Consider the following 12,668-nt stretch of genomic DNA (forward strand, 5'->3'; position numbering starts at 1 on the left):
ACTTCGAGATTTATCTATACAAGAACAGTGTTCAGTGGCTTCCATTCTTGTATATTTTTCAGTAATGTTTATCTCCTCTTATAATATCTCATAAAAACTAAAATCATTGCTATTTTATATCATTATATTCATTAAATTATAGAAATGAACCATCACTGTGGAGTTGACTTTGTCTTAATCAGCACAGACATAGTTTACTCACTATTTTTAATATACATATTTCTGCAAACACCCTTTATATTTTTAACAACGTGTGAGATTGTCTCGTTCAATTTCTCACCAAACCATAGTTCTAGTCTTTGTCTGCGTTCCTGTTTGATCACTCAATATCTTTCTCCACCACTGTTATCACGTTATTATATACACTTGTGATATATGTTCCAGAATCCCTTCTCAAAAACTCCAAGGTTTAATAACAGTGTTTACTCATCAAATCAGAAAGAGCAACCATGAGGGTGAGTTACCCTCGTTTCTTCTTATTCCTTCTGCTCCTTGCTGTGTTTTGCTTTGCATCCTTAGCTTCTGGAGCCACTCTTCCCCAAGATGAAGGTATGTAAATAGCTTGAATCTTTTTGTTTATCTGTATGGACATGATTTCATATAAGAAATTGGTATGAGATGAGAGATGATAAATATGAGTTACTGATGATTTTGTGATGACAGTGGAAGCTCTGAAAGATATAGCTACGACACTTGGGAAGAAGGACTGGGATTTCAGCGTAGATCCTTGCAGTGGAGAACGTAATTGGACATCTGTAGTACAAGTAAAAGGGAGTGAAAATGAATTAAGATGCAATTGCTCTTATAACAATGACACCCTTTGTCATGTCACCAACATGTAAATCTCTTACTCATATTCTCTATGTTCTTCATAGTATTCAAGTCTATGATAGGTTAATTATGATCATGTGTTCTTCATCACATTGCTTTTTAGAACCAGAAAAAAGATGTTTTAACACCTAATCTTTTCTCACTTACAACTTTGTTTGATGATAAAATGTTACATTAAGTAATTTAATTAATATATAAATTAAATTATGTAACAAAAGTTAATGAAAACCATGGCAAAATAGTTGCATCTCAACCTATCATCATAAATATCCTTCAACTAATTTCGACAAAAGTCAATAAAGTTGTTTTCATTTTAATATCTTTTTTTCTGTCTCTCCTTTTCCAAATCCTTATCACTCTTTTTAGTATTTTGACAAAAATAACGTTTCATTCTTTAGGTTTTAAATTTGAAGATAATATTATACCTTTTTAATTATATATTTTATCTAATTAATGTGGAGAGAAAAAGTTAATTACAAAAACTGATAACATAATTACACATAAATAAGATAATTCTTAAAATTATACTAGAAAGGTTATATAAGTTATGTATAATTACATTCTCAATGTTTTTACTATAATTAATTGTTTTTCTTTTTATATCCATGAAATTAAATATATATAATTAGAGAGAAAAATTATATTATCTTGTACTTTAGAAAACATCAAATAAAAAAAGAACAAAATTTATTAAAAAGAGTAGGGAGTGGATAAAAAAAAATGTGATTTTGTAGATTGAGAGAGATAACATCAAATTTAGTGAATCATGTTACTAATTAACAGAGATAATACTTGGCAAATTTGGAAAAGGTTTCTGCATAAAGATATATCAGAAGACAAGTCCAGGATGAAAATAAAAATTAAACTCAGTTAAATGCTGCAGTTTGAAGTAATCTGTAAAACTAGCCAAAAGATCTAAGACTGTAACACCATGTGCTATAAATGTAGTGTAAACAAAATAAAGAGGTCTTCAGTCAACTTTGAGGTGCTCAATTATTCTGCAGTACATAATATACTGCTTCATGACAAAAAGTAAATGAGTCATTAATTTTTCACCTTTGACTATTTTAAACCCACCACCTTCATTCTGCAACAAGTTGTTTGTATTTTTTGCAACTTGTCTGTGACATGTGGGGATGTCTACCAATTATATATTTCTCTATTTTACATAGCTTTTGAAACACTGAAAGCTAAGTCTTAACGTACTTAGTTTCCTTTTTTTATCATAAAGATCATATTCAATGTGCAAGTAGCAAACAGTTATATTTGAAACTTAAAATACAATATCTTTTTGGTGAAGCTGTTTGACTAAAATGTTTAGCTTCTATCAGGATTTAAAATCTCATTTTTATGAATAATTTCGGCTTAAGTTCTGTTAATCCAATTACATAAGTTTTTAATGAAACATTTAATACTAAACACAGTTAAAAAAAGTTAAAATTATATGTTCTAATTGTGATTGAAGATGTAACTAAGCAGTTCTGACTATGGTTTTGAGATAAACTTCACTGTTATTTATATTAGTTTATGCATTGTACTATTAAAATTTATAGTTTTTAATGCATAAATTATGTTAGATTTATGTCTAATAATTTCAGTTGTGATAAAAAATTAAATTTTGAAGTATTACAAAGAAACATTTCAATTCAAAAATGGAATGAAAGAAAGATAGAATGATGGAGATAACTTAATCGATTAAGAAGATTAACCATTTCGTTGATAAATAATTGTGTAGAATTTTGAAAGCACAAAATCTCCCAGGCACTCTCCCCCAAGATCTGTTCAGATTGCCTTTCATACAAGAATTGTAAGTAATTCTTAACTATTCTCAAATTCAATTCCAGATGAAAAATTTGCTTATTTTTACCAGTTTTGCAAACATCTATGAATTGTTTTGCATGACAACACATTCTTTGTTGCAGTGACGTTAGTCGCAATTACCTGAACGGCACAATTCCCAAAGAATGGGGCACCACGAAACTTGTCAACATGTATGATTTTCCTGTCATTTTTTAGAATTTAAAATCATCAATGTATTACAGAATACATGACCATCACATGATGGTAATATATATTGTATATAACATAAACATAAATCTAAGACAGACTTTTAAATGCTGATATTTAAGGTGGTTTTGGTTATTGAGATGAAAATCAAATTTTAGCAAGACAGAAATATCCATAGAACTTAGAACATTATACCTATGTTTTGTTCCATAGGTATTTGTTATGAATACATTACAAAAAGAATCTATAATGGTAACATGTTTCTTGATCATAACAGTTCCCTCCTCGGAAATCGATTAACGGGTTCAATACCAAAAGAGATAGCAAACATATCCACTCTTCAAAGTTTGTGAGTTTCTGTTATCAAAGAAAAATTTTCCATTTTGTACACATGAAATTATTACGAAATAAATTTGAAGAGTCTTATAATCGAACTGTACTTTATCTTGAGATTGGCAGGGTCGTGGAGGCCAATCAACTATTTGGAGAACTTCCTCTTGAGCTTGGGAATCTAGCCCAAATTCAAAGACTGTAAGCACTTCAATTTATTTCTCATTACATATCTTTGTGTTAATTTCCTTTGGCAAGTGGAAGTGGTAAGAATTTCCTTTCCAAGGGCCAATGTTTGGAATCTTCTACTTTGGTTTCCATGGCTTAAATTCATAATTTGTTCTTGTTTGCTGTTATCAATTATATGCAGACTACTTTCCTCTAACAATTTTACTGGAAAGTTACCAGAAACATTGAACAAGCTCACTACATTGCAGGATATGTAAGCTTAAATCTTTATTATACTATTCAATGATGACTGATTTAAAAAATTGTTTTTGAACTTAATGTAACCCTTTCTTAATTTTTAACCCTTTCATTATGCAGTCGACTTGGGGACAATCAGTTTTCTGGGAAGATACCTGATTTTATTCAAAGTTGGACAAGTCTCCAAAAACTGTATGAACACCCCTTCATTTCTATTTTACTAGTATACTTTAATTATGCTTCTATTGATTGAATAAGTTTGTCTTATTTTCTGAAGTTATTAATGATTACTATGCTTTGACAGAGTGATTCAAGGGAGTGGATTCGATGGGCCTCTTCCTTCTGGAATCTCACTTCTGAAAAACTTAACTGACTTGTATGTATGAATTTGTTTAATTAGTAAGCAAAGTTTCAAAACCAATGATAGTTTCAACTGTATTTCCTTAACTATTTTCCCAATGTGAAATGCAGGAGAATTAGTGATCTGAATGGGTCTGAACAGTCAGCTTTTCCACAACTTAATAACATGTCGTTGAAATATCTGTGAGTTTAAATCGTTAACTCTTTCATGGAATAAAATTAGAAGAAGTCAAGCAAGAGGCTCTAATAACATAATGCTATCCATTTGGTTGTTTCCCAGGATTTTGAGGAATTGCAACATCAATGGAACTCTACCAACATATCTTGGTTCAATGACAACCTTGAAAAACTTGTAAGTACATGTTTTTCAACTTTGTTTGATTGCAATTACTGTTTACATTTTCTCTGATATTGTTAAGTTTATTTTGCAGCTTCTATATCATTTTTATTTCAGAATTACAGTCCTTTAAGTTGCAGAAATTCTTTGCTTTGACCATTTTCTTCTACTGCTTTCAAACTCATTCTAAATATGTTCCCTTTTCAGAGACCTCAGCTTTAACAAATTGACTGGACCAATTCCGAGTGACTATGAAGCCCTGAGAAAAGTTGATTACATGTAATACCTCAGCTTTAACTCATTTTTATTTTGTTTTATCATATCAAAATCTTTTTATTATGTATATATATATATATATATATATATATATATATATATATATTAATTATTAGTATTATTGTTACCTTATAAAAACCAAAAAATAATAAAATTGTTTATTTCAAGATATGATTTTGCTATTGAGATTGCCAACAAGGTGATGGTTTATTTGAATTGGTGATCAACTCAACCCAATCATAATTGATTTTAGTTATTCAATACAATAAAAGAATAAATCTCTTAAATTTAATTGGAAGACATTTAAGTAAATTTTAAGTTTAATTCAGAGTGTACTTTACAGAGAACAAGAACACTGGTAAATGGGTGTAATTAAGGATGGCTAGGTTATTTTACTTAATGTTGGATCATCAATAAATATTAGGTTCTGTATATTAATCCATTCATATTTTTTGTAACGTAGATATTTAACTGGAAATCTTCTCAGTGGAGAAGTACCTGCATGGACAGAGAAAGCTGACAATGTTGACAATGTGTAAGTTCTCTTTCAATTGCTACAGACAGGAATAGTTCACCTATTCGTAGTAAAGAAATATTAAACTTTTATTGCTTTGTAGTTTGATTTTGCATCTTGTTTATTGGACTAATGGCTTTAATATCTTAGTTTTCTTTTGAAGATTCCACATATTTCTTTTGGTCAATTGGTATTCATTTTTAAAGTCTGATTCAAATTTTATAACTTGTATGCAGAGATATTTCATATAACAACCTCACCACAAGCCAATGTCAAAATGGAAATGTGTAAGAATCCTTGTAGCTATGTGCATTTTTGTTTTCAAATTTAAGAATCTAACTCATAGTCTTCTGTTATATGTCACAGGAACTTGTTTTCTAGCTCCAAAACGCACAATGACTCGTAAGTTTACAATTTGTATTACAAGCATATAGTTTTTTCAATTTATTATCTTAGGAATCTTATATTGGCTTTGATGATATTATGCTAATGCATTTCACCCCTGTGATCATTTTCTCAGAGGAGCAGCTGCTTGCCTGGGAAACAATATCTGTCAGAAAAGTAAGTTCCTTCAAAGAAACCTTTTACAAATATTTATTTGAATCCTTTTATGAAGTAAAGGAAACCAAAACTAACATGCTTATGTACAAATTATTGTTTTGGTACTCTAAAAGTTAGTCATGTGAAATCACTTAACATTTTATGATCATATAAACAATACATTTTGAAGACGTTCTTTTCTTAATTTCATCATTGCTGACATTGTCATGTTTGTCCTAGGCTCATACTCCCTTCATATAAATTGTGGTGGAAAGATGATAACAGAAGGAAAAATCACATATGATGATGATTTAGATAATGGAGGTCCAGCTAGATTTCACCGAAGTGGATCAAAAAATTGGGCATTTATCACTACTGGTAACTTTATGGATAATGATGCTGGCGACTACTCTATCTGGCAAAATAAATCATCGCTTTCTGTGGACAATGCTGATCTCTACATGGATGCACGAGTTTCTCCCACTTCTCTAACCTATTATGGATTTTGCTTGGGAAATGGGAACTACACAGTTAATCTACATTTTGCAGAAATCATGTTTATTAATGATCAAACATTTAACAGTTTAGGAAGACGAGTATTTGACATCTATATTCAGGTATAGATATGTATATGGTTAACACTTCTTTCACCTTTTTCATAACGATCTTTCATGTTCTACATAAATATCTTAATAAGTGTATATTTTCCACTTTATAGTTTCCATGGAAACTTCATTAATCAAATCAATTACTATTTGCTACAGTATTTTAAACAGTAAGAAGATTGAAATATTTAAGGCTTGTATTCATCATGAACCACTAAGATTTGAATTAAATGTTGCAGGGAGAGCTGGTGCAGAAGGACTTCAATATTGTAGAAGAAGCAGGAGGAATTGGTAAAGCAATCATAAAAAACTTCACTGCAGTTGTGAGTAATAATACTTTGGAGATACGTTTGTATTGGGCTGGAAAAGGGACAACTAGTCTCCCATTTAGATCAGTATATGGTCCTCTTATATCAGCTATATCAGTGGAACCTAGTGAGTTGTTATTTGCTATAAAAGTTTATTATTGTCATGCTATGTGGTCTTGATATTGTCATCTAATGTCTCTTCTTGTATTAAACAGACTTTACACCACCCTCAGAAAATGGAAGTAGCATATCTGCAGGAGCTGTGGCAGGAATTGTGGTTGCAGTTGCAATAGTTATCATCATTGTACTTGGTATTCTTTGGTGGAAAGGATGTCTGGGAAAGAAAAGTTCTTTAGAAAAAGGTAAGCAAAGAAATTCCCTTTATTGTCATGATCATGAATCAAACATTTTTCTAAAACACAGATTTATGAATGTGAAAAAAATGAAATTCTTCATGTTCTGTAAGTTTGAGTATGTGCCTTGATTGGTGTGTCTTATTATTGGACCTTTAAGACTACTGGCTTTCTTGCTAAGTACAAAGTAGAAGGCTTTCACTCAACAGAATGTAAACATGAAAATTTGTCATTGTAAGAGGTCTTTGATATTTCTTCTACCTCAATTAACAGAGATAAGGAGTTTAGACCTGCGAACCGGTTTGTTTTCTTTAAGAGAAATCAAAGTAGCAACAAACAACTTTGATGCTGGAAATAAGATTGGAGAAGGAGGATTTGGTCCTGTGTACAAGGTATTTTGCATTATGTAATAAATTGTCTATATTAGCACACATTTATACAATTTTACATTTTACACTGCAATAACTCTGTATACATGGTAAATGCAGGGATGTCTGTCAGATGGAACACTAGTAGCAGTGAAGCAACTTTCTTCTAAATCAAAGCAAGGAAATCGTGAGTTTATAACAGAGATAGGCATGATTTCTGCTTTGCAACATCCTTGTCTTGTTAAACTTTATGGATGCTGTGTGGAGGGTGATCAACTCTTATTGGTATATGAATATATGGAAAACAATAGCCTTGCTCGTGCTTTATTTGGTAAATCTCCTTATTATATCATCAAACTTATTATCATTTATTTTATATATTAACTAATGAATATGACAATATGGTTCTGTGGTCTGATTTCTATGATTTTACGAATGAAGGACCTGAAGAACAGCAAATAAGATTGGATTGGGCAACAAGATACAAGATTTGCATTGGTATTGCTAGAGGGTTAGCATACCTCCATGAAGAATCAAGATTGAAGGTTGTTCATAGAGACATCAAGACCACAAATGTGTTGCTTGATAAAGATCTCAACCCAAAGATATCAGACTTTGGTTTGGCCAAACTCGATGAGGAAGAAAATACTCATATTAGCACCCGAATAGCTGGAACATAGTAAGCTCCTATGTCTTCTTTGTTACTTTCATAGAGAAATAATATTTGTGTTTATGATTGTTCTCCTGAGAAACAATAAGTAAAGGAATTTATTGATGATTTCACTAGTTTCAATACATTTCTTTTGTTAAATTATAGACTACGAATCTTATTGAGATGAGTGACATAGAAGAAAGAGAAAGTATTATTATGTCATGCAACTGATAAACATTTTCATTTTTCTCTTATAGTGGATATATGGCTCCAGAATATGCCATGCATGGTTATTTGACTGATAAAGCAGACGTGTATAGTTTTGGAATTGTTGTCTTGGAAATAATAAATGGAAGGAACAATACCATTCACCGTCCAAAAGAACAATCATTCTCCATTCTTGAATGGGTAAGTATTCTCAACTTGTGTTCATTTCAACTGTCTTTGTTATAAAAGTTGGGTTTTTGGAATGAAAGTAATGTTGTATTTTGCAGGCAAATCTGTTGAAAGAGAAAGGTGATCTAATGGACCTAGTGGATAGAAGATTGGGCACAAACTTCAACAAAGAGGAGGTGTTAGTGTTGATAAGGGTGGCTCTGTTGTGCACGAATGTTACTACACAGCTTAGGCCAAGCATGTCATCAGTGGTAAGCATGCTAGAAGGAAGAACTGTTGTTGAGGAAGTGTTTTCAGAGGCAAATGATGAGGAAGAGAAGAAGATGGAGAAAATGAGGCAATACTATCAAGAGTTGAGTATCTCAAAGGATGAGCCATGGACTTCCTCATCTACTTCTGCAGCAGATCTTTATCCTGTAAACATCGATTCTTCTTACTTGCAGAAGAGAGGTTAAAGACAATAGAACCAAATTGGATTAATTTGTATAAATGATTTTATTGTAATATAAACTTTTTATTTCTTTCTTGTTTTCCATTGAGGTTAAGTCTTCCCTCTTGATTGTAACATGCTTGATTTGTAACTGTAAGTGCTTTGATGGCATTGAAGTGTTTGCTGCCATTTATAGAGTTATCTAATAATGTTTTTCCTTTTCAAAATAATATCAACCTTTCCCAATAATAATCTCATTATATTTACCAATAATATTTTATTTGTCTTTTATTTTAAATTCTATAGACGTTGTTGTTACTTTCATATTAACAAACAACCAATGAAAAAGAAAAAAAAATGATTTTTTACAAACCTACATTTTTTACATTTATTTAATATTATTTTTTAAAATTTTTTATTTTCTTTATTTTTGAAAAAATGTAAAAATTAACACTTTTATAATCATTTTATCTCTTTGTATTTTGTCTCAAATAATGAAAAAGTATGCTATGGTAATATTACTTAAATAGTAGTAATAATGATAATAATATTATTATAATTGATAAAAAAAAAGTTTAAACCCTCCCTTCGTCCTAATTTTTGTATAGAAATCTCAGTTCAGTCTTCATGTTTTTATATGTCTCAATTAGGTCATATTTTTTGTAATAATAAACACATTTTACCCTAACCGTTAAGTGGTCTCAGACGGCGTTAAATTTATCTAAGCTGTATTTTTTCTTTTATCCACGTGGCATTGTGCACTAAAATTGAATGGATCTTGTGTTTTATTCAGGTGGATGACCAAGCCCTAACATTTAAGGGCATCCCCTTTCATCCAAAGTATATTTTCGTCTTGGGGAAGAAGAGGTTCGTCTTTCGTCTTCGCCAAGCACACCCGCTGTCTTTCGTCTTCGCCAAGCACTACGATGTTAAGGTGCTGGTAAGGATGTCTCGTTCATCTTCCTCTTGCAAATGTTTGGGTTCGGCCATGCAACACAGCAGTGGCAGTCTTAGGAGGTTGGGTGCAAAACCAACATGCTTCTATGGTCAAAATGCAGTGTTCCGTATTACAATAACCCCTAAAAATAAGGAGAAAAAATTTTGGGGTTGCCCTAATTTCAAGATCAGTTTTACTTGGGGTTGCCCTAAAATAAATCTTTGTCTATTTATTTGGGTTTTCACGAAGAAGTGTGTGTTCTTGTTGAACACGGTGGGAGTGAAGAATTGGTCGACTGCAACTTCTTTCAGTGGTGCATTGAAGAAGGAAATGGGCTAAATGTAGAAGAAATGAGTGATAGTGTAAGGAATGAAGAAGTGGATGTGATGAGCATGGAACACAGTGTGCTGTAGATGGAAGAAACATATGGTGAAAAGATCAAAATGAATTTTATAGAGAAAAGTTTAGTTAAGTTGGAAAAGTGGTTGAAATTCTTAGTGGGGACGATCTTTGTGATATATGTTTTGAATGTAATTGTATTAGCAATGTTGCTGAAACTTGGTTGATACTGTCTCATTTGATTTCATTGATGAAACTTGGCTTTTATGTAATGTGTCTTTTATTTATGAAGGTGAGTGATTACAGTGATAATGTGTCTGATTAATTAATTTCTTTTAATTATATTGGTAATTTAATTGGAAAACAAACATCATAAAGCAATGAGCAATAAAGATCATGACTGATAACGAAATTGGGCAATAATCACTTTGTCATAACCAAAATAATTGTCTTACATCATAACAGAATGTGTTCAAAATGATAAGATCGTACATATCCAAAATACATCAACTTTCATATCCAAAATACATGAAGATTACATCATAACAGAGTGTGTTCAAAATGATAGAGCAAACATTTGCTACAAACTATAAATATGTTCAGTACATTACATCATTCATCAGATACAAGCATAGTTGTTTCATGAGTAATAGGAACTTGTGTTGTTGAAGGTTGGTTGGGTTCTGGTTGTTCAGGACATTGGTCAGTACCAAGTATAGTAAATTCTTGAGTTATTGGAACATTTGTTGTTGGAGGTTGGGTGACTTCTGTTTGTTCAGCATATTGGACAGTAGGAACCTCTATTGTTGGAGGTCTTTGTGGACAACCTTTTTTGTTATGTCCAAGTTCTTTGCAGATGGCACATTTTTTTCTGTGTCCACCCTTTCTTGATTCACTGTCATTCTTCTTCAACTCCCAATCCTCTAGTCTTCGATTCTTTATGAGCCTTCCTGGCATTATCCTCTTCTTTGGTGGTAATATATCTGAATAGGGTGTAACATCCTAACATGTTGACCATTGATAGGGTTAATAATTGTGTTGTAAGTCTCTTTATAGGTAGACTTCCTAAACCAATGTCCAATATATTCTTCTGCATTTATATTCAAAAATTTCATTGAGTTATGGCATGACTACAAGGAATGCCAGTAATTATCCATTTTCTACATGTGCAGTCCATGCTGTCAACATTCACAACAAATTGCTGCCTAAATTGTGAAATATGTTTCACTTCAAATATGTCAAAGTTATGACTTCAAATTCATTAAAATAATATCAATAAAATTAATTTTCACATCACAATGTATTCTCTACTCTAAAATTCATAACTCCATATTGTCTAAAAAATATATTAAAAGGTTAAAAAAATGTATATTTAATTTAATTTTTAGTCTCCATTCTTAAGTATGAAAGTATTAAATAAATAAACAAAGAATAATACATTATAAAAATGAACATTAAATCTAGTTTCTCTACTTTTACTTGCATATAATTAACCTTCTTGAGATTGAAACTTTTTTTATTTGTATTTGTTTCCTTCCCTTATACTTCGAAAAACAAAATGAATATTTTAACACAATTAAAAAGTTTCACACACGCCTCTCTTTATTGTCTTGACTAAGTCCCCGGGACCCTATATAAAATAATTTGATGCTTGAAATTATAATATTCACAATTTTAATTAGAATTATAAGATGAAAATATTTTTTATTATTAAAGAGAAATTCTGTTGCTTGGTTACACTTTTCTGGACTCTCGTTAATTTTCTCCGGGAATCAGCGTTTCATTTGAGAAACATAAATAGCCTTTACCAATTCGTACTTTAGTTAGGACTTTCAAATTTTAAGATGGAGAAACCTAAGAAAAACAGATAATACAAGGCTGTTTTTTTGCTATTTTTCAACCCATGATGTTTTGTTTTGGAACTTTTTCTTGTCGGAATTCAAAGGGGAGAGGAAAACTGGATATTACACATTGTTAGGAATTTAATGTCAGTCTAAATCTTACATAGAATAAAAAGGAGAAAATATAACATTATATAAAGATGAAAGATCTATTAACGTATTGTCTTAAAGTTTTAGATAGAAAGTGATATCAATCCTTTATGTATTTGAACTCGATTATTATTGATGTTTGTCTTTCCGAGATTAACCACTCTCCCAACAGACCGAGGACACATAATTCTATTTCATATCTGTTGACCAATTTCCATATTTTGTGTAAGTGATTGGCCTTAGTTTCTTCTTTTCAAAAAACAAAAAAGAAAAAACATGACTTTTGAATAAAACAAATGATTAATGAAGGGCTCCACAAAGAATAACTAGTCTTCACATTTTGAAATCAGGCTGCGTAATTATTTATCGTGCTACACGATGAGTAGACTCAAATAATTGAACAAAATGACTGAAATTTTACTTTAGTGTTAATAATATGAGAGTTATTCATTTGTTTATTTGTTTAAAATATTACACTAATCTCTAATTTTACAAAGAAATATCATTTAGTTTAATTGTTATTGTTAACTAAAAGTTAATATGTTTCACGATAATTTGAAATTGAAAAACTAAAGTAAATGATTTATTGAGTTAAATTAGGATTATTAGCAAAGCGCTCATGATTAATCAAATTCATTATAATTAATTAGGTTGACAAATTAGTTTTG

At 30.8% G+C, this 12,668-nt stretch overlaps 1 protein-coding gene across 1 annotated transcript; it reads left to right on the forward strand.

Moving 5' to 3' along the window:
- Positions 1 to 129: 129 nt before the first annotated feature.
- Positions 130 to 8,960, forward strand: LOC106779466 (probable leucine-rich repeat receptor-like serine/threonine-protein kinase At3g14840). The gene is made up of 24 exons (XM_014667570.2): positions 130 to 549; positions 664 to 838; positions 2,567 to 2,638; positions 2,754 to 2,822; positions 3,116 to 3,187; positions 3,298 to 3,369; positions 3,539 to 3,610; positions 3,715 to 3,786; positions 3,899 to 3,970; positions 4,066 to 4,137; positions 4,235 to 4,306; positions 4,499 to 4,570; positions 5,031 to 5,102; positions 5,318 to 5,368; positions 5,448 to 5,483; positions 5,602 to 5,642; positions 5,862 to 6,238; positions 6,466 to 6,661; positions 6,750 to 6,896; positions 7,161 to 7,279; positions 7,376 to 7,586; positions 7,697 to 7,934; positions 8,165 to 8,315; positions 8,402 to 8,960. Exons 1-24 carry the CDS (start codon positions 450 to 452, stop codon positions 8,756 to 8,758), a joined length of 2,988 nt encoding a protein of 995 aa, XP_014523056.1. The 5' UTR covers positions 130 to 449; the 3' UTR covers positions 8,759 to 8,960.
- The last annotated feature ends 3,708 nt before the right edge of the window (positions 8,961 to 12,668 follow it).

The sequence above is a fragment of the Vigna radiata genome, unplaced genomic scaffold (genome assembly GCF_000741045.1).
Source record: "Vigna radiata var. radiata cultivar VC1973A unplaced genomic scaffold, Vradiata_ver6 scaffold_283, whole genome shotgun sequence".
NCBI lineage: Eukaryota > Viridiplantae > Streptophyta > Magnoliopsida > Fabales > Fabaceae > Vigna > Vigna radiata.